General features: G+C 49.6%; 1 protein-coding gene across 3 annotated transcripts in view; it reads left to right on the top strand.

Moving 5' to 3' along the window:
* Mapk4 (mitogen-activated protein kinase 4) overlaps window positions 1–22,300 on the top strand; it is a 147,748-nt gene that overhangs the window by 73,362 nt on the left and 52,086 nt on the right. For all 3 annotated transcript variants that reach the window (XM_047526916.1, XM_047526915.1, XM_047526917.1), the window contains exon 2: window positions 18,558–19,963. In XM_047526916.1, coding sequence (XP_047382872.1) covers window positions 19,418–19,963 — 546 coding nt within the window. In that variant the 5' untranslated portion in view covers window positions 18,558–19,417. The remainder of the gene's footprint in view (window positions 1–18,557; window positions 19,964–22,300) is intronic.

Below are 22,300 nucleotides of genomic sequence, written 5' to 3' on the forward strand. Positions count from 1 at the left end.
AGAAATAAGAAAAAGGTATTGTCCTGTAACAAAGATTATTTGCAAATGTACAAGTCAGTGTTGTTATCTTAAATTTGTTAATGCCAAAGATAGTTATTTATCAGTTTTTGGAGAGCCATATAAAGTGTCACCTGGAAAAAAAAAAAAAAGTTTGAGCAAGAAGTTCTGTTTGTGACATAACATGAGGCTCCATAATTTGTCTTTCCACTGGTTCACTGAAGGCACCCCTTTCCGTATGACAATCCCCATACAGCATTCTCTCTCCTTTGCTCTCTCTGCCTCTCTCTCCCCTTCTCTTTCTCAAACATGGAACATAGAAAGTGGGCTGGACGTATTGTCAGGGGAAGTTAGTTCTAATCCCACTGTTACCAAATACCCAGTCAGTGGGATTTGGACAGCTCTCTCTACCTTCTTGGGCCTGTCTTTTCATTTGTAAAGGAGTTCATATAAATTTATAGTTTTTAACTTGTGTTTAAAAGGTGTTTTGGTGTTCCACCGATACTAGCTTTGAGTTTTGTAAAAATTTATTTTTTATCTCTTTTAAAATTTATACCCAAAATATATAACACACTCAAAATGTGTTATTAATTTTTGCCTGAAACTCTCAATGGGCTCATTTGATTTTTAAAATTTATTCTGTCATCTCCTTTTAGCTTAGAAATAACTTGATATTCTCAATGTGAACTGTTTTTGTTGCTGTTGTTAAGACGTTAAAATATTTGTCATAACTTAACCTCAATGGATCGGAATTTTCTCAATAACGTGCAAGTAAATAAAATTTAGAAATAAGCTGGGTTAATATTACATAATGATCAGATTCAATGTTCTCACTGTCTTAATAAATAAGTGGTTAAAACAAACTAAAAATAGAGTGAGCTTATACTAAAAACCAGTCTAGTGTCTGATCAGTAACTGTTCAGTGGCTGAGTGTTATCCTTCATATATAATTGATTTCCTATAAGATTTTGTTTTTTCAAAAAGCATTCCACTTGGGACGTTACTTCAGAGAGTCCCTTAGATGTGACGTTCTAAATGAGTTATATTTTCATATGTAAAACAAAATATGTTTGTGGTCTTGCAAACGTAATTAGTATATACTAATGATCATCAGTGGTTTTAGTAAGAGGCAGGGGATTGTAATTAAAATAAGCAAAGGGTAACCAGTGTAGAAGAAGGGCAAGCAGTGTCCTAATTAATGAATTTTCTAATTATTTCCCCTGCTGTTTGACTGTTGTTTGGTTGTCCTCTGAAACACATGATTGTGTATTTGGGAAGAGGAAATTTACTTGAAGTCTCAGAAAGCTTGCCTGCGCCAGAGCAGAAGAATTTCACCTCAGGGGCTTTTAGGGAATGGGTTTTGGGTGATTGTTCAATTGATCATTCTAAATTAAATTACAAAGTACTGACTCAAAATTTGGTTTAGCAAAACTTGGCTGGTGTATTCATTTTGCTTTCCTTCCTTCATCTTATTCTATGAAATGACCACCCCAATATATTTAGTGAAGGAAAAACTCCAAGAAATTGCTTAAATGCAAGCTTCTGAGGACTACCAGGAAGTTGTCTTCATGAAGCCTAGAAGAGCCCCCTTTTGAGTCTGGCATCCCTGGATAGGATGAACACCTCTCATTTGATTGCCTTGGTTTTTCAGGAGGCCAGTGATGCTGGACCATAGGATTGGGCCTGTGGCTTGGCTGGGCAGAGAAGGTGGTCATCAAGTTCAGCCAAAGCCCAGAAGGTCTCTCTGTGGCCAACACCCTGCTGCGGCTATTGGTAACCAGCCCTGGTCTTGAACATTCACAGAGAGACTAGAGGGGCTACTGTGCCCTTCATTCTCTTAATGCTGCCCTTATGTTCTTATGCCTTGGGAGAGGGCTATCTGCAAAAACCATGACTCCCGTCCTCCTTCCTCTAAGCCCCCTCAGTCCCTGGATCTTACCTTCACCACACTGGGGTTGGAGTCCGGGGCCTCGCATATGCTAGGCAAGCGCGCTCCACCACTGAGCTCCACCCCAGCTCATCGGTGAATCTTGAAGTCTGGTCCGGGGACCACCAGCATCAACACTGCCTGGGAACTTACTAGGAATGCAGATTCTCAGTTCTCACCCGGGACACACTGAACCAGCAGATCTGGTTGCAGCCCAGCCCTTGTGTTAACAAGTCCTTCAGGGGATTCCAGGTTGGAGATCCACTGTGCTAGGCAATGGCTCACTTGGGCAGACTGGCCATTCCAGGGTCGTGTCTGGGTCCTTCCCATTCATGTCATGTCAACTGCAATTGACCTGTGGGGAAGCTTGGGCTTAGCCTAACTTTATTTGGCTCTGGTTCCAGATATTCTCTTCTTGTTTAAAAACATGCTATAATGATCGTGCTGTGGGAGCAAGATTGGTAGCCGGTTTTATCTTTTCCCCGGGCCTCAGCACAGACACACACACCAGATCGCCACAGTTGTCTAGAATAGTGAAAACAGCTCCCCTCTGTGCGCTGCCCACATGCAAACCTGCCTTCTTCTTCTCCCTGTGGTTCTCAGACTTGGCTGCATGTTGGAGTCACCTGGGGTGCCACCTGTAAAAATTCTGATTTACTGTTAGGGTGCAACACAAGCTTCAGAGTTCCTAAAGCTTCCCAGACGGGTCTGCTATGCATGCAGCTGAGTTTAAGAGCCATTGGGTTAAAACATCACAGGCACCTAAAGGAGAGAGGATGAAGATGGGATAAGCCATAAGGGACAAAGCTCAGATGCTCAGTTGCTGACAAGAGTTTCCTCAAAGCTGGGCCCAGGCAGGACTTGGGCCTGGGTCCTTCCCAACATCTTGTCACACTGCACAGGGAGCCTCCCCTCTCAGAAGCATCCTTCCCTTTTCCCCCTGATGAACATGAGGATACTAGTAGGTGCGTGACTTCTAGACCTTTCTAACTTGAATCAGTGCAAGCCAGGGCATTTTGTTTTTTAAACTCAAAAGGGACTTAAGAGAAAAAGGTGCTGTCCCCTGTCCCATCTCAGACTCCAAACTTTCAAGCATTTCTTCATTCAGTTGTTTTGCCAATTATTTCCATATCTTCAAATAATATACTTTCTCTGCCTTTTTTTGTTTGCTTATTTTTTTGTGGAAGTTTTTGTTTGTTGATATTATTTAAGAAAAAAAGACCAGGCACAGAAAGAAGGAATTTAAATAGGAGTGGTCAAATCTGTTTGCCTCTATTAAGTAAGTTGATATTTTATAATAGGTTTATTTTATAATAGGTTTTTTGGGTGAATCCTTATTACCTTCTTTGCTAGAAAATACACACTGTGATCAGCATCTTTGATTTTGATAATTGCCACTTTTTTAAGAGCTGATGTTTTTTGTCCTTTAGCTGTAAGTACTCACTTTCATTAACTTTAGTTTCCATTTTCCCGTCTATCAGTTTTTAGCAGTAGCTCTCAACTCACTACAAGAATATTTCTCTTCCTTCCTTCCTCCTTCCCTTTCACCTCCCCAACATTTTATCTACTAAATCTTTTCTTTTACATTGTCAAAGTTGATAACGTTTACATTCTGTTTGTGACATATTTATTTTAGATTGATTCTGAAAGTTGAAAGCCAGTAAGTAGCATTTACGTTATGAATTTAGTCTTTGAAAAAAGCCCCTCCTGGCTCATCTCATCCCACCCTCACTGTCCCTGTACCCTGAACAGTATGCCTCTGACTGCCAGCGAAGGTTTAAGGAAGGGGATGGGGTGGGGGAGAAGGAGCTGCCTGCTTTCCTCCATGCAGAGGCTGGTGGTGGGAAGGACCCTGCAGTGTTTCCATATTGACTGCAAGTAATCCCACAGGCTCAGCTCCTCCCACCTGCTGGCCTTTGCTCTTGCTGATCTCAGTCGGGGGCCTCTCCATGTGTCAAGGGACTGACAGCATTCTCCTTAGCTGCCCCATCTCACCATGCAATCTGGACTAAGATGTGGGAATCTTTACTAAAATGTCCTGCGATCCCTTGACCTCTGATCATTTCCGGTTCTCCTTTTCTCTTTGTTGTGTGGGCTTATATTGATGGATAGACCCCTGCTATCGTCTGGAAGGGGAGACCAGTGCCTGCTTGGTCCACATCTCAGTGCAACGTCTAAGCTGTTGTTCCCTCTGCAGCTGCTTCCCAGAGGGACTTGAGTTCAAGATTTGGGATGTCCACATTGGAGATAAGACTTTGCTTGGATAACTTTCCTGTGGTGGGGAGAGACAAGGGAAAGACAGACATGATAGTGTAAAATAATGTACTCATTGGGTTGCCTTGGTAACAGCCTCCCTCTGGAAACAACACCTTGGAGACTGGGGGGAGACAGGAGAGCCGATGTCAGCTGGTCTGGCAGGGGTTCGAATGAGGGTGGGAGGAGGGACGGTAGTTACCAGATTGAAACTGCTGAGCAGCAAGGATCAGACTAAATGGCTGGGAACAAAGTCATGCTTATCGTTAGTATCAGGAGGGCCCCAAACCTGTTCAGTCATGCAAGCAAAAACCTCGCAAGTTGCCTGCAGCAGCAAGAACAGACAGCAGTGCTTCAGGGGGCTGTGATTCTGCTTTAGCGACATTATCCTTTATCCCACTGCTGTGTAGGGCTCCTGCACCTCCCTTTTCCTTTCTCCTGCAGCCCAGGTACACTTGTAAGGTTCCAGAAACCATCTTCCCCAAATAGCCAAGGTGACACCTAACTTTTCATAACCAGGATACGTTGCAATAGCTAGAGATTAAACTTAAGCCACCGGTCTCCTGGAGAGGTCCCCTTCATCTTAGAGATGGCAGGATGCAATAGGTGTGTTGAAAAAGAGGAAGAGAGGACATAGCAGAGAAAGAAAAGGATCAGAAATCAACTTGGAACCAGGCAGATGGATGCATCTTCCCGTTGGCATAGGACTGGCTGTTCCCCATTCTCCCTCTCACACGGCCCTTCTGTATCTCAGTTCTCAGGTGGCCTTCTGAAGGGACCCTGTGCAGAGCTGTAGTGTAGAATTCAGACTTAGATGAGGATTAGTAGAGGAGAGCCATCTAGAAAAGGAAGATGGCAGAGTGGGAGAGGAGAATCGAGTCCGGGAAATGATGCTCATGGGTGGGAGGAGGAATGAGGGAAGATGGGAGACAGCAAAAGACTCAGCCGCAGCTCCCAACTCACTACAAGAATATTAGATTTCATTTCCTTCCTCTTTCACCTCCCCAACATTTCATCTACTAAATCTTTTCTTCTACCTTGTCAAAGTTGATGATGTTTACTTTCTGTTTGTGACATATTTATTTTAGATTGATTCTGAAAGTTGAAAGCCAGTAAGTAGCATTTACGTTATGAATTTAGTTTCTGAAAAAAGCGCCTCCTGGCTCATCTCATCCCACCCTCACTGTCCCCTGTCCCCTGAACAGTATGCCTCTGACTGCCACCGAAGGTTTAAGGAAGGAGATGGGGTGGGGGAGAAGGAGCTGCCTGCTTTCCTCCGTGCAGAGGCTGTGTTGGGAAGGACCCTGCAGGGTCCTCTGGAACACTGAGAGGCTGAGGGGGTTTTCTGCTGGACATTTAAAGCTATGGAACTAAAGACAAGCAACGCATGCCAATGTTCTGTGCAAAATGGTCCCAGAGATTGGCAGAGCACCACATGCTCTCCAAATTGGCAGAGCCGATTTTGCAGAGAGATGGACTTGTGAGAATCCACGTGCGATTGTGCCAATGGTGGCAGTGGGAGCCACCATTGTCCTTCCTGGTTTTTAATCTGATCGTAATCCCTGTCTAATAAAAGGAAACAGAGGAGAAGGGCGGTCCCTGGTTGAAGGCTTGGGCACACGGCAAGCAAGTGGCGATTCGGTCCTGTCACTTAGCTCCCCAGCTCCATAGTTTGATTGGCAAGACAGCTCTTAGCACGTGTCTTGGGACATTTAATTTACACGGACTGTAAAGCCTACCGGTGAGGGTGTAGAGTCTGGCATTTGACTGCTGGAGTTTGAAGCCCGTTCTGCCTCTTTCCAGCTGTGTAGACTTGGGCCAGTTGTTGAACTAGTTTGTGGCTCAGTTTCCACATTTGTAAGATGGAGGTGAAACCACAGAGGGTGGATCTCTGTGAGGACTGTGTGCGGGGGCCTGCAGCAGCCTCTCTCCCCGGGGCATTGTGATGCATGAAACCAGGAAGCTTCTTTCTGTCACAGGACAGGAGAGGGTGACACTTGCTCAGGCCGTCTCGGTGGGAATGAAATAGACCTGAACCGGCCTCACCTTCCTCCCTGGCCTCATTTTCCACCCGTGGCCCAGCAGGCTCCATCCCCAAGGCCGCCTCTCTTCCCCCAGTGTCAGGCTCCTCAAGGTCGTGGTGTTGACCCCTGTTCAAAGTGCTGTCCACTCCTGAGTAGGCTCAACTCACTCTTCAAGTCTCAATTTAAATTCTTTGAGGAATCTGCCGTTTTCCCCCAGCCTAATTGTCTCCTTGTTGCCATTGTCTCCTTGTCCCTTAGCATCCTGTGCTTTTCCATCGGACACTTATCACAACTGGGACCATCCAGACCTACCATTTGTGCCATTATTCATGTCCCATGGGCCCCTTTCCCCCGCCCCTGGAATATCAGATCCATCAGGCCAGGGACTGTGTCTGTTTTATTTGCCCCTCGATCCCCCACTGGCACACAGCGGTGCTTAATAAATATGACACCAAAGTATTAAATATTAAATAATACTACAGGCAAGCGCCTCAAACAGTGGAAAGTTGCTTTGCAAATGTGTTTTATCTTAAATTCATTGCCGTCCATGGGGCTACCAAACAATAAAAGAGATGTCTACAGCAGCTGGGTCTTCGGAAAGAATCCTTCTGGGTCATGTGACACCACTCCCTGTGTGGCCCCCAGGAGGGCAGGTCATTACCAGGGTCCTGCTGACCATTCCCTCCCCTCATTGCAGTCTCCGTCTGTGTTCTGGAACTTTCTCGCACACCCCTCTGCAGCTGTCCCCTCCTCCTCTCCTCTGCTCAGCTCCCACCTGACCTCACCATCAGCCATTCCTTGGTCCCGGTTGCTGGGTACTGTCATTGCAGTCTGTAAGACCACCCTGGCCTTTAATGTGCCTTCATTTCCGTCCCCTTGGACCTCCTGCTCTCGTCCTACAGAACTGACCAGAGTTCCCCCAGGAAGTCACAACTTCGAGAGGGAAACGCTTCCCTAAGCCCCACTTCCAAACATTTTCTACTCTAAGTCCCCACCACCGTTCCCATCCCTCAGTCTTCATTTCTTCATCAGCTTTTTACTGAGTGTCTATTATGTGCCAGGAACATGCCTGTGGGCATAAGGGTAAACCAACCACCATGCTTTTGCTCTTGGGAATCTGAATCTTTGGGAAGAAAGCTACACCAAGAGACAGAATTCCCTGGGCTAACCTCCACAGGCATGCCCCTTATATCCTGTGAGCTAGAAGGAAAAGTTAACTCAGAAGATGTCATTTCCCCAGGAAGGTGACTTTGGGGCACAGCATGGGTAAGGCTGCTCAAGTACAAAGAGGACAGCATCACACGCAGCAGATGGACTTGCATGAGCCAGGAATGTGACAAATCAGGGAGATGGCCCCAGCCTGTGTGGCTGTGGTTCGGGCTGCATTTCACAGAGAGGTTGGAGATGCGGTGGGGAGACCCACGCAGGTCCGAATGCGGGGGCTGTGGGAGGAGCGGGGCATGAGCCTCTGGGCCTGGAGAGCTGCTTACAAATTTGCAAATAGAGAACAAAATGAATACATGTGGTTTAGAAATAAAGCAGAAAAAAGGATGGATTGAAGCAGGTGGGGTGGCAGCAGAGGGAGACTTTAGGGGCTTATGTAAGGGATGCCACCCATCCTACAGTGCTCTTGCTACAGGGAAGCAAAAGTGAACGGTTCCTGTGCCTTTTGGCACTGGAGGCAAGAAGTGGCATGATGTAGAATTAGGACATTGGGAGGTGGATATCCAGAACCTACCTGCGGCAGTGTGGATGAAGGCAAGGGGACAGAGTGATCCCTCCAGGGGAGCATTTTACCTCCCCTTAACCCTTTTCTCTTGGGTCACAGCCCTGGGAGGTGCCTCAGAGCAAGACCTTGGAAGGAGGTGGGAAGAGAAAGTGCAGCCTAAGTGGCCGTGCTGGGCACTGGTCCCAGGGGTGGAAAATCACCAAGATGTTTTACAGACCTAATTCCCAATCACCTTTTCTGACAACTAAAAAAAAAAAAAGAAGCAGAGGGGGCTCTTTGGTCCCAGGAGGCGCAGGGGTGAAGCTAGGACTCCTGTCCTTTCCGTCGTCCCTCATGTCCAAGGCAGAACAGAACAATCCCCGGGGTGAAGAGAGCTCACTCTCAAACCAGTGTTCCATTTCGCCTTTTGTTTTGTTCTGAAGAAGCACTCGACTTACATAACTGAACAGAGGGAGGGGTAGGCTTTGGTTCCGTCCTTCACTGAGGTTCTGGCTAGCTAGACTCTTCCAGAACACTTGACTGCGCTGGATTTCCTCTCCGCCTTTCCCAGCCAGGCTCTCGAGTTGCCCCCAGACTCCATGCCTGCTCCCACTTAGGATTCTAATTTGCAATTTAAGTGTAAGAAACAGATTCAGAACTAAAAACAATTTCCATCAGTACTTGCAGAAAGAAAATGATGTTGTTTTTGGTAATAGGAAAAGCTTAGTTCTAGAAGCAGCCTTCTTCCCACCCAGAAGATTCGCTCTAGATGGCGGAAGTTCTGTTACCTCTCCCCTTACCTGGTGAGCAGTCATCTCACTCAACTTACTCAGGTGAGAAGTGACAGGTGCTGGGAGAGGCAGCTCCCCGCTGGCTGCCTGTCCCGGGTCTCAGCCTCCTGTCCCCTCTCCAGCCTCTGCCACCCTGCTCATGTTCTGGAGGAAAGCTCTGGCCATGAAGCACACGAAGCCCAATGTTTTCCCTTCTCTTTCGAGCCCCACATTGCCCTGGCCAATGGCACTGGGACAGGGGTGGCTTGAGGCAAGGTCTGCACACCAGCCCAGGGTGGCCCACTTGCTGACTTCCCTATTGTCCTGGCGCTCAAGAGCTCCGGATTATAACAAGGAGATGGAGCCTGGCCTGCGCTGGTTTTTCAGCTCCTTCAATCCTGAGCTTCATTTATCTGGTGAGTGTAGACAGAGGGAGAGACGATGCAGTGGTTTACTGCATTACTGTCCAGCCAGCTCCTGACCAAACAGCTGTCTGCCTCATCCTGTGTTCCCAGCTAAATGCCCACACTGTGCAGGGAAAATCCGGTTCCTACCCCAGGATTCCCTGTGCTGCCCAAAGAATCGCATTTGTTGGGCTAGTGTGCTGTGTTGTGTGGATTCTGCTGCTGCTCTGTTGAGGTTCCGGCATTTTCTGCAGTGAAGACTTTATCAGTGTGTGTATCTGAGGCTTCCAGATAGCGAGGTTGGTCAGAATGTGCCTAGTGCTGGTGACAGAGGTAGGTAGCTGTCTCTGGGATGGAGACCCCTGCTTGCTTTCTTCCCATTACTCCGCCATCCCTTCCCCCTCTCTTTTTCTCCCCTCATTCTCCCTCCCTGATCACCTTGCTCTCTCTTCCACCCTGGGTCCACACCCTGGCTTGTATCTGCAGGATTCTGAGTGTCTGGTTTCCTGTGGATACGGGTAAGCATGACTGTCCATGTGCTTGTGAGCCCCTTACTGACTTGGTTACCCCTGAACAGATAGAGGCATCTTTTACACCTGGCTCTCCCCAGTCTAAAATGAAGCAGAACTTAGCTTACCCAGCAGACCCTGGATTGATCCCACAGAGGCCAGGCACAGTGCTGGACACCAGCCCTGCACGTCCTCCACTGGAACAGGTCCTATTTGCAACCCCTTCCAGGGCACGCCTGGCGTCCAGCTCTGCTCTCCAGTCTGGAACGGTGGCAGTTGCTGCCATATTGTCTATCTGTGACTGTTCCCTGACACTGAAAAATTCCTCAATGATTTGAGAAGATTCACTGCACCAGCCTCTTTGTACTGGCCAGTCCTTGCCATGCATAGCTCTTGGCCCACTGGCTCAGGGTCACCTTCCTCACTTAGGGTCCAGGAGGTCATCCTGAGACCCAGGAAATGCCTCGATGAGCCTGCTCTAAAAGAGGTACCCCTGCAGGGCTGCCCCCACTATTCTAGTGACCAGGGAGTCCTTTCCCTGTGATGGCCTCCATTTCCTCACCTGAGTGGAGGGAGACTCGGTGCCTGTGTAATTAGTGGGCACTGACCTGCACTGATCCTACACCTGAAGGCCAGGATGGTCACATTTCTCCAAATGAAACCCAAACCAGCTAAGAATGTACATGCCCGCTGGCAGGAAGCCCAGTGTCACATCGAGCTGCAGTTTGGACTCCCTTACCTAAGAACCTGCGGCGGGTTCCGGCTGCTGCCCACCTCCCCTCTGCCTGCTCTGCCCGCTCTCTTGCTTCCTCCTCCATCCTCCCTCCACTCCCCTCCCAGGCAGCAGAGCACCTGCGCCTGCCTCCTCCCCCCAGGAGCTCCTCGCCTGACAGCTGGTCACTTCCCTCCTCCTGCTCCATGTGCAGTAGGTCTGATGACTTCCCGTGGGGCCTCGACCATCCAGGGGAGAGGCCTGTGCGTGTAGAATGCCTTCCGGGCTTGCAGGGGACGCATTGTTTCCTAGAGACCAGCGCGTTCCCTGGTAGCCCTCCTGCTCCAGCAAAGGAGCGAAACGATGCCCCTGGGATGTGCTTTCTCTGGCATGTGGTTCTGACTCTCTGGGCATAATAGCCTTTCGGTGCAGGAGGTGCTCCCAGAGGAGGACAGTCCCAGGGCACCAGATACGTGGCCACAGAGTTTAGGGGTTGGAACAGAGTAAGCGGCATCACCAGGATGGACTTGCTTAGCCAGGTGGTGATTCTTGGTAGATTTCTTCCTAGACACACCGTCCCAGGCAGGTGCTGCAAGAGAAAGTCGAGGTAATTAACCCAAAGATCCCCCCAGGCTCTTCCCTCCACTTCCCTTCCAGGCAGCAGAGTCGCTCCTCATCTGAAAGCTGGTCACTTCCCTCCAAAAGAGGCTCAAAACACGTGCAGTGGCTGGTGGGCCGAATGCCACTCACCATGTGAGGCTACTCCCTGTTGGGGCGTCGCGCTGTGCCCAATACCTGAGAAAGGAAACCCTTCTGCTCTCCTGGTCAGCAGCCGTGGCCAGGGAAGCTGTGGATGTTGATGAAGTTGAGCGATGGTCCTGCCTGTCGCTCGTAACTTGCGTGTCTTACTTTGGGTGGTGCAGTCACACTGCCAGCCCGTTGTTCTTCTCCTGGTGAGGCAGGGACAGTGGGGCTCTTCCCACTTCACGGAGATGAGACCTTTGCTGGGGAACTCATGGCAGCAGCAGGGAAAACCCAGGCCTCCTGGCTGCAGCTCTCCTTTGCTGGGACAGCCCCCTGTGGCCCAGGGATTGTTGCTGTCACTCCAGCTGTCAAAGCACCACTTTTGCTGCTTGTGAACAGGGAGCTGCAATCACCAGGAGAGGGAAAGCTTTATTTCTGCCCTAGGAATGATTCTTTTGGTCTGTGAGCACCACCTCTGTACGTGATCCGCCTCCCTGAGAATAGCAGATCACCCAGGGCATACATCCGCTGGATAATGGTCCAGCGAGACCAGCGGGGAGTCAAGAACTCTATGAACCTTAAAGGACTGAGTCCAGGATTTGAATCAGATAAGACTTGGGAAGTCCTTGTGGGGAGGAAAGAAGTACTACGTATTTGAACGGATGGTGGCGAATGGTGGTCTGCAGCGGGGGGCTTCTCAGGGTGCTCTGCTCGGGCACTATTATTTATTAGTGAGTCCATCAGGGACTAGGCACTGGGCGTAGATGAGGCACAAGATAAAGGAATCCCACCTCCCTCACCGAGTTTCCGGGAACGTTGAATACTAGCGACTGAGGCTGGAACAGACAGGAGCCAGGGGAACACAGCCCGAACAAGTAAGCTAGTCTGGGAAGCTTCCAGGAGGAAGGGACATGAAGCTAAAACCTACAGGGTGGGAAAGAAGCAGCCAGGTAAAGGGGAGGGGAAGTTTTTGACAAAAGGAAGAGATATGTGAAGGCGCAGAGGGGGGGGAGAGCAGGACATTTGCAATGGACTGAAGAAGGTCTTGCGTGGCTCTGAGTCCAGAGGGAAGGGAGTCACTTCCTGCAGTGACCTAAGGAAGAAGGGCAAATCCTTCCTCTCCAAGGAAGTGGGAAAAATAGGAAACAAATGCACGCACTTGCTGGTGGTCGGGCTGGCAGCTCTCCCTACGAGGAAGCCCCCCCAGACAGCGCCCTGGTGTTGGAACCAAGCCTGGATCAGGACAGGCTCTGCCACTTCACACTGTGCGACCTTGAAGAGGTCACTCTGACTGTTGGAAGAGGAGGAAGGGGGTGGTGTCTTTGGAGCAGCTCCTGGGCCAGGCTCTGTGCTGTGTATTCATGGAGTGGGAACAGTGACCACCTCACTGGGTTCCTGTGAAGGGCTGGGTCAGTCATCCTTAAATGCATGTGACTATGCCCAGCACCTAGTAGGTCCTCAGTAAATGCCATCTGAGTCAGACCATGTGCATGGGGAGCAAGGCTGGCATGGTGCCAGAAACAAGGGAGAGAGCAGTGACGGAGCAAGAGGTCAGAGTCAAGGCAGGAATGCAGCCAGGCCATCGAGCACCAACCGGGCCATGAGCATAGGCTTTCTCTCCGGAGCTGTTTGAGAAGGATTCTGATTTTCCTGGCTCTTCAGGAAAGAGAGAGTGATGATTATCAATGTCTGCCACTGGCACAGACAGGTTGACAGTAGTACATATGACACATATTTGCCATTTTTGATCTAAAAGTAACACAGTAATGACTGGGCATGGTGGTGAACACCTGTAACCTCAGCGGCTAGGGAGGCTGAGGCAGGAGGATTGCAAATTTGAGGCCAGTCTCAGCAACTTAGCAAGGCCCTGTCTTAAAATAAAAAGGGCTAGGGATGTAGTTCACTGGGTTATATCCTCAGCACCAAAAATAACCAAACAAATAAGATACACTACTGACTCCTGTGTCCACAAGACAGGGCTATTTAGTGACCCTGCCATGGGCTCACCCTGCTGGTAGGGAGTAAGTGAGTGGGCTTCAAAAGATGGGCTCCAAAGTTTGGCCGGAAAGATCAGGTCTGAACACTTGAGCCTCTCTTGGGCGGGGAATGTCTGCTTTTACGCAATGGCTCACAGTGGCCTGTGGCTCTGCTCCATAGGTGCTGAAGCCAGTGCTAAGGGTTAAAGATGCAGGCTGTGCCTCTGAGTAGCCTCACCTCGGCTGCGGGTGCCCCCTCCAGAACTGCCCAACAAAGCCAGCCCCACAAGGGGCCTCGCCTGATTAGCTGCTGACGTCAGAATTGCACTGAGTTAGATTCCCAAAGAAATGGCCATCTTCCGCTATCCTAAGTTTCCTGCCTTTAAAGAGAGGGAATGAGAATTTCACCTTGAATCTACAAAGGTCATATGTAGAAGTCACCACAAATCGAAGGCCTGAAGCCCTCTCACTCACCCCACCTCCCACCCCCTCCCACACAGGTGGGCCGGAAGCTGATCCCCAGCCTGCGGGCTCTGCAGGTGCCTCTGGGCAGCCGCACTGCCCTGTGATGACCAGCTCCCAGACTTTACATGCGGGGACCAGACTGCTCCCCTTCCCCAGCTTTGCCAACGTAGGGGCCCGAGCTCTGATGAGGCAGCCAGAATTTCTCTCCCTGCTATTTTAGTGTTGGAAGCCCTGGGAAGGCTTTGTTCTTCCTGTCTGGTTACGTAATGTTGGAAGAAAAAGCAGTGCAAAGCCTGAAAGAGTCGAAGGAGGATCCCCTTCCCCACCCCCAGGGTCTGATCTTCCTCCTGCAACTGTTTTTCAAGCTCTCTGCTGCTTTCCTTTATCCTTCACCCAGGGAGATAAAGACAACAGGGTCCTCCTGTTTCCACTTGGTGACGTCCCCATAGGCATGTTCTCAAGGAAACTGTGTCAGGGAAACGCAGCACAGGGTGGGTGGCATCAGTATTTTCATTGAGTGTTTGTAGTCACTGCAGGCTTGCACAGACTTGACAGTTTCTCTTGACAAGAAAGCCAGAGGTAGCTAGTGGCAGGTGCGGATCAGCTCCCCCAGGCTGTCAACAGGTCCCTTGCTCATCTGCCAACCCTGGTGCCCTGGCTTTGGTCCACAGGCTTTTCCCTACATGGTCTCAACATGGCTGCTGTAGCACCAACATCATTCCTTTACAGCTGCATCCACAGACAGAAACTAGCCCTCCCTGCTCAACAGACTGTCCTTTAAGGCATATTGTCAAGAACTGGATCACATGGCCACCCCTGAGCCAGTCCCTGCAAAAGGGGAATTGGATTATTTCAACTGGTTTAGATTCTTCAGTGGAGATGGTTTGAGAGCGCCAGTGCCCTCTAGGACTTTTGGAGTGTGTGACACCATCACAGAGACTAGGGAGTGCTGCTGGTATTTAGTGGGTCAGGACCACTCCTGTTAGACTTTTGGCAATGAAGTCACAGTACAAACCCACAAAACAAAGGAAGAACTGCTGATTCCAAGGCAAGAATCACTGTGCGATCATGTTCATGAACTTGCCGGAGATCTTTCTCCCCATGCGCCTTGCCTGGGTTAGAACATACTACAGTTCCTCCTCGTTCCTGTAGAATAGATGATGTTCCCGTAGAACCTAGGGCAGGAGTTGACAAACTAGGCCCCTGTGCCAAATCTGACCCACCGCCTGTATTTGTAAATAAAGTTTTGTTGAAACATAACTGTGCCCATTAATTTAGGAGTTTTTCATGTTACAAAGGCAATTTCGAGTAGTTGTAACAGAGACTACATGTCCTACAAAGATTAAAATATTTATTCTCTGAAAAGTTTACTGATCCATGGTCCAGAGGACTTCGTTCATATCGACACAGCGATTAGGATCATGAGCCTTGGAGCCAGTCAGACCCAACTGTGATATGAATGGCACCACCTAGAATTGTGGGGTGCACAACCCCTTCAACTGCAGACATCAGCCCTGCCTGAGAATTCACTGCAGGTTTTTGGGTGTTCAGGAAAGGGAAGAAGCAGTGTCTGTGAAATGTCAGCACCTCACAGGGGACCATATTTCCTGCTGAAAGTTGACAGCATGAGGTTTGGGAGGATCTGAGCAGGCACAGAGGTGAGTCTAAATTTAGACTTTCCAAAGCCGATTTGTAAACCAGAACCCCAGGAATCCCAGAAAGGGACAGTCGGCACACGTCACCTTGTCTCTGGTTCCCCTCCACATGTCAAAAGGCTGGATGAATGTGAGAATAATTAATTAGCCTCAAATAAGCTGTTGCTAAATCAGTGAGAAATCAGTTGAGGGCTGAAGCTCCATTGTTAGGAGGCTTGGGGGTAGAAATTTCTATTCCTGTTCTATTCTGATGCTTGCCATGGAGTTGTGGGAGTCTGAGCTGCCCTTGCAAGAGACACCTGCATTCCTCTTGCTTGGTGTCTTTCAAGACTAGCTGAACAGGTAACCTTCTGTCTCCACAGTGAATGCCAACTCCTAGGGTTTGCAATCACGCCTGTGACTCAAGGCTGCTCTGAGCCACCACCTCTGACAGCAGAATGACTGGGCTTTACCCTGAGCAGTTGCCTTGCCCCAAGAGCTGCTGAGCCCACTCCCCTGCCTGGGGGGCACATCCAGATGCCAGTCTGCCCCTATGGGTTTTGATGGCCCCTGACTCTGGGTATACCATGCCAAATATGAATCACCAATCTGGGACTTGGGAGACAAGATGTTTTGTCTATCATTTCTCCTGAAAGAAAGGCAGAGGGTTTATAGTACAGTAGGCATTATGGATGAATTGGAGAAGAAAGAGAAAATGAAGAGTTTTGAGAAGAGATAACAGTAAACTAAGATGGGAACAGAGCTGCCCAGTTAGAACACTGGAGTTCTGAGAGGCAGCGTCTCAGCGGTGGGTGATACCAAGATGGCTGAGGTTCAAGATATAAGCTTGTGAGTGGCTAGGGCTCATGGGAAGAGCCCTGTTGGACAAGTTGCAGTTGAGCAGTAAGCCTAGGGAGAGCTGGCTGGCCACCTTAAACACCTGGGCATCCCAATTAAGCAGAAATAATATGTGGTACCCTGGTCCTTCCAGTCCACAACTGTTTTCTGTGTGCCACTAGATTTGTGAAGCTGAAAGTTGAGTTGGGAGATGAACAGGTATAAAAGCTAAATAACAGCCCAGGTTAGTATACAGTAAATGTCAAATATGTTATTCGCATGAGCGTCACAGGGGCTCAGAAAGTGGGGAGATGTCCTGAGAAGCGGGATGGACACTTCAGCGAGGTAGGGAGACTTCGTCTGGATTCTGAGTCACCAAAAGGATTTCAACAAGTGGGGAGGGAACAAGAGAGCATTTCAGGAACTGGAAAGACACAGGCAGTGAAGCCAGGCAGGAATTAAAGGAGGATGTTTCAAGGTCCCTGAGGAAGGTGGCATGGCTGTCTGGAGCCCAGGGTGACATGCTCTCTGCCCACTCAAGCTGGAAACATATTGGGAGAGCATATTCTCATGGTCATGAAGAGACACATACACACAGGAGGACAGTTCCTCCCACACAGGAGAGGTTTAAAAATACACGGAGCATCTCTTCATTATTCACAGATTATCTGCATTGCAGAGAATCTCCAACAAATCCTCCGTCCAGCTGGCTTGTGATGTCATGGGTGCATGTCCCCACCTCTGTTTAGAGCCCAGTGGGAGCCAAGAGGGAAGAGGGTTCAGGCATCTCTCCTCATAGAACAAAATATGGAATTGTCTCTCCTTACTGTGCCCTTGAGAAACGGACCAGGCACATGGCACATCAGAAGCTGCAATTTAGTTCCACTTTCCTGGCCTGGGCTGCAGGAGTCAAAGGGACAGAATGGGAGCTGGGGGACTCTCTGGTTCCCCTGAGTTAGGTAGCCAGGAGGACTTCACTAGTACTGTCAGTAACTGTGACCCGTGGGTGGTCCTAGCCCACAATGGCTAGGTGTCCTCAACAGAGGGAATGGTATTCATCTATCTATGCCCTCTCCATGTGGAAACACAGGCTGGTGCTCACTGGGTCTCCACATCCTCACCTTCAAAGTAAGAACTTGGACCAGAATTGATGTCTCAGGGCAGAGGTGTTCTTGGCACTTGGAGATGGCAGGGTAGATGTCAGTTATTCACGAATGGGTTGCTCAGTATGATGGTCAACAAATACTGCCCAATAAAGGCCAGTAGTGACTCCTAGTCAAAGAAGCCAAGGAAGGCAGTACCATCCCCTATTAAGGACATGTTCACCAGGATTGCTTCCCAGTCTGAAGTTCTATAAGTCTGTGATTGTTTTGCTACTTTGCCCAATAAAAACTGCAGAGGAGAGTTGCTGAATATTTGAGTCATCAGAAGAGTCAGGGCACTTTGACGACAGCAACCACAGGTGGCATCTGTTGAGTGCTCACCAAGTTCTAGACCCTTGGCAAATTCCCTTCATTAGAAGTCCTGGGGTGGGGGGAGGATCTGATTATTTACTATTTCAGATTATCTGTGCCCCTAAATTTAGCCCCTCCATTGAGTTCACCATTGTTTTGCTTCATTTGTAATTGCAGAGTTACAGAGTTCAGATGGAAAAATAGCCCTTTGGTGGTGGGGAGTGGGAATGAAGAAACAGTCCAGTCATGTTCAGTCCTTGGAGCTGGACACCGTGTTCTTTCTGTGTACGTCAACTTTATGAACTTAGAAAACCTGCCACTCTCTTGGAACCTACCATGTTGCCTTTGTTCAGAGTTCTGAATTGACATTGCTAGTTATGCAGTTTTTTTTTTTTTTTCCTCCCCACTTATTTCCTATGCCTGTAATTTGAGTCAGCGACCACCAGAGGGGGGCAGTCAGGCTTGGATTTAGGTTCCCATCATCCAAAAGAATATAGCTCATGGTGCCAGCCCTGATACAGCACGGGAAAATCTGTTTCTGGGCTGAGTTCCTCTTTGTGGGTGGGAATATAGTTTCCTTGTAATTTGGTATGTGTGCTTGTGCCACCTACATGGAAAGCATGCAATACAAATGTCATTAAATCTCAGTCCATACCAAATTCTCTCTTAAAACTATTCAAAGATATTTGCAACTGGGTAAAGAAGAAAGAAAAGGGACCCACATGGAAAAACAAGATGCTCAATTCTGTATTTTCTGTCTGCAACTGGTTCCTTTTGACTCCCACTTCCTAGCTAGTGCTGAGGAGTATGTTTGGAAAGCGTCACAAATTAATTTCGCAAAGGTCAGAAGGGATGACTCCCACCCACGGTCTGCACGTGTCAGCCTTGGGGGAGCAGGCGTTGACATAAAAGGCACACCATCTGATGGTCTTATCAAATCAGCCGGTTTTCCCTCTCTGCTGGGAAGCGATGTGCACAGCAGGAGGGGCAGCTGAGCTGTGCAAAGCCGGAATCCCCTGAGCAAGCAGTGTTTCAGCTGGCTGGACAGATCAAATAACACTTGGGCTGGTTAACAAAAGGCGCAAGTGGGAAGGTGTTGGGAGCTGGAGTGTGGAAATTTACCCAACGTTGTTTCTTTGGCAGGGAAGGAGACTCGGTCTGAAAGATGCCAAGTTCCTGCAGCCCCTCTGTATGCAGAGCAACAGTCTTGGTGAGGTGGCGTGGCTGAGTGGGTGAAAGAGGATGCTGCCCACCCAAGTCTCCAGAGGATCCACCCTGGCAGCCAAGCTCCCCTTGAACTTGGGGCATCGGTATAAACTGGTATAGAGCTCAGGAGAGGCATTTGGCTTTCTCTAGCTTTTTCCTCAGGACTCATCAGACTAGTTTGGGATTGGGAAGCTAAGGGGAGCTGGCAGAAGTAGAAGGAAGCCCCGAGAAGCCTCCAGAGCCCACTGACGGAATCCCTTCCTATTGCTCAGAACACAGAGGCACAGAGGGAGGCTGTGATATGGCTGAGCTTGGGACCCTCCAGTGAAGGAACGCAGCTCAGCAAACATCTCCCGTATGTCAGCCAGAAAGAGCTCGTAACAAAGGATTCCAAGAGGAGAGTTGCTGCACATTTTACTCTGAGATCCATGGTGACAGAACACGTCACCACCCCCCAGATAATCATACCAGATTTTCCTTCTAAGATGCTAGATTTGAAAGAAGCATGAGCCATTCCAAGCGCCGAGGAGGGTTTGGGAAGCATAAGAGTTGGTGGACAGCTGTCCCCGCACCAGCGAGGAAAGCAGCCTGAGCCGTCGCTGTCCACCTCTTCGAGCAAGGACCTGCGCTGCTCTTGCCTCCAGACGGCTGGTGGCAGTGACCTCACCAGGAGCAAAAGCATCCCTCAGCTGTGGGACTTGACAGAATGAGGAGTGCTGGGGAGGCCACCAGCTGGGACTTGGCCTTTCCTGACTGCCCCTTCGTCACACGGGCAGCCCCAGATCACTGAGCCAACAATGGCCGAGAGGGGCGACTGCATCGCCAGCGTCTACGGGTACGACCTGGGCGGGCGTTTCGTGGACTTCCAACCCCTGGGTTTCGGTGTCAACGGGCTCGTGCTGTCGGCCACGGACAGCCACACTTGCCGGAAGGTGGCCGTGAAAAAGATTGCCCTGAGCGACGCCCGCAGCATGAAGCATGCGCTCCGGGAGATCAAGATCATCCGGCGCCTGGACCACGACAACATCGTGAAGGTGTACGAGGTGCTGGGGCCCCAGGGCACTGACCTGCAGGGCGAGCTGTTCAAGTTCAGCGTGGCCTACATCGTCCAGGAGTACATGGAGACCGACCTGGCGCGGCTGCTGGAGCAGGGCACGCTGACCGAGGAGCACGCCAAGCTGTTCATGTACCAGCTCCTCCGCGGGCTCAAGTACATCCACTCCGCCAACGTGCTGCACAGGGACCTGAAGCCCGCCAACATCTTCATCAGCACAGAGGACCTCGTGCTCAAGATAGGGGATTTCGGGCTGGCGAGGATCGTGGATCAGCATTACTCGCACAAGGTAGGTCTGGCTGGATGGCTGTCGCCTGTGGCCCATCGAACACGCACACTGTTCCATAGGGTGTCCTTAGGTTCTCGACTGTGGTCAGTACTGGGGGGAGGCTGGAGGGTGCTGGAAAGGCCTGAAAAGCCATTGGGGGTGAGCTGGTTCCTAATCTTAACTCTACCACATGGCCATGGCCAATAATTCTGGGATGTACAAGTAGAAGGTTGGACTAGGTACTTTCTAAAGTTTCTTCAAGCTCCATACTCTATGGCTTTGAAATTGTGGTTGGTCAATTTGTCTTGCATCCCCTTAGCTCTGATGTCTGCCCAGGACCCTCCCCGAGGCTTTCCACGCTATGAACCTTATGCTCCTCTCATCAAAGCCGACCAATTCTATGTCACTTCCTCTCAGTCTGTGGACGGTGGCCCAAATGACTAATGTGATAAACTAATGCTCATTAAACATTAGCCAGCTCATTCCAGGCCTCCTGAGCTCTGTGACACCCTCATCCCTCAGTGTGAAAGGAAAGCCATAAGGCTCAGGATGGTTCTATTAATAGCCCAGTAGTGGATAACTAAGTGGTCCCCCAGCTGCAGGGATCAGAGATGACCTGGCCATACGGGTGGGGACACACATGTCACTCTGACCTTTGTTCTCACGGCCAAGACCTCCCGAGCCTCCCTGACACATGCTCTCTTCAGGTGCTGCTGGTTCTCTGACATTTTGTCTGTTCCCCCACCCCCAGGTTCCTGCCACTCTGGGGCACCTCTGGGGTAGCATGTCATCAGGTACTCCTCTACAGAGCATGGGGGACAGGCTGGTTTTCAGCCTCCTACTCAAATCTTTGTACCTTGAAATTTTTCATTTTTTAAAAAATTTTAGAGTCCTGGAAATGGAACCCAGGGCCTTGTGTTTTCTGGGTGAGCACCCTACCACTGAGCTGCACCCCAGCCCTGCACCTTGAAATGTTTTACAAGAGAGCAAAACACCCTCTAGAAAGCAGTGCTCCATAATCTGTTAACAGCCAAGGGATGGGGGTGGGTCATGGGTAGTGAAGGTGGCTCTGACCTTGAACGTGCAGCTGCCCCTCTGAGGCTCACTCCTGAGAGCTCTTCCCTACCTAGAAAGGCTCCAATCTGCCTGCAGCAGCCACCAGGGAAGGGCATCCCTGGCAAGGCGGGCAGGTTCCCTGCCCCACCAGCAAATTTCAGACCCCAAAGCAACCTAGCTGCCTCTGGGTCAGTGGTGCCACAAAATACTTTGCAACCTTAACCTTGAGTGTGTCCTCTGCCCGGACTGCGACAGCTGAGACCTACTTTGTAGGTAGGAAGGTCCACAGTAAAAACAAACACACAACAATAATAAAAACATACCCTCTTTGTCTTCCTAACATCTGAGCAATTTCAACCTGTTCTTTCCAAACAATCAAACCAACTGATTAACCCAAATCAGTTTTTATTGTTAAAAGACCCAGGGAATCCACAATAATTGTATCTGGGACACACAGAAATCACTTCTGCAAAGGAATAAGCAGTACATGTGGGAATCACAGTGTGATGAAACAGACTGATTTAGTAGTGTTACAGGGAAAGAGCTTCGGATGACACATAGTAGGCCTTCAGTCAAGTCAGGGAAGATGGTTGTCGTGGTGAAGATTGCTGTAGTAATCATTCTTACGAGTGGCCCAGTGTGAGCAAACACCACTGTATGACCGTCAGGGCTCTGGGTTCCTTTCTGACCTCACGAGGTTGGACGTGGGTGGCCACTCACCCTCTAGGGAGGCAGTTGCCCTGTCTTTGAGAGAGATAGCAATTCACACCCTGTCTGCCCTCTGGCTGTGTCTGAGAATCAGAGTGGATCAGAGTGTAGACTTCTTTGGGAAGCAGTAAGGAGCACATTCATTCATGTCATGGCTGTTTGCTGAGCACCCAGCAAGCTCCAGGCCCAGTGCTGCAGGCTAGGGGCAGCCGAGGCTCGAGTGACTGGCCATAAGGGCTATGCCTGGCACTGTTGTCCGTCACTTCCCCCTGGGGACTTTCATTTTCCCCATACAGAGGAATTTAGATATTCTGACTTAACTCTTGTCAGGCTCTCTTCAAGAAAATTAGCTGTAGGAGGTTAGAAAAAAATAATTGGAACCCATTACTAACCCAGGAGGAGCTCAAATCATCCCCACACCCTGGGTTTGGCAGGTGCCACCCACCCCCACCCCTTCTCCTTCATAAGCTTTCTGCTTTTAGCTTCCTGCCCTCTTCTTCCCCAGTGATGCCGAAAGGGCTTTGTATTTGGTGGTTTTATTTATCCGATGTGCATTTAAATCAGTTCTCATTTAATCCTCATAATGCTATGAGG

This window comes from Sciurus carolinensis, chromosome 15 (genome assembly GCF_902686445.1).
Source record: "Sciurus carolinensis chromosome 15, mSciCar1.2, whole genome shotgun sequence".
Taxonomy (NCBI): Eukaryota; Metazoa; Chordata; class Mammalia; order Rodentia; family Sciuridae; genus Sciurus; species Sciurus carolinensis.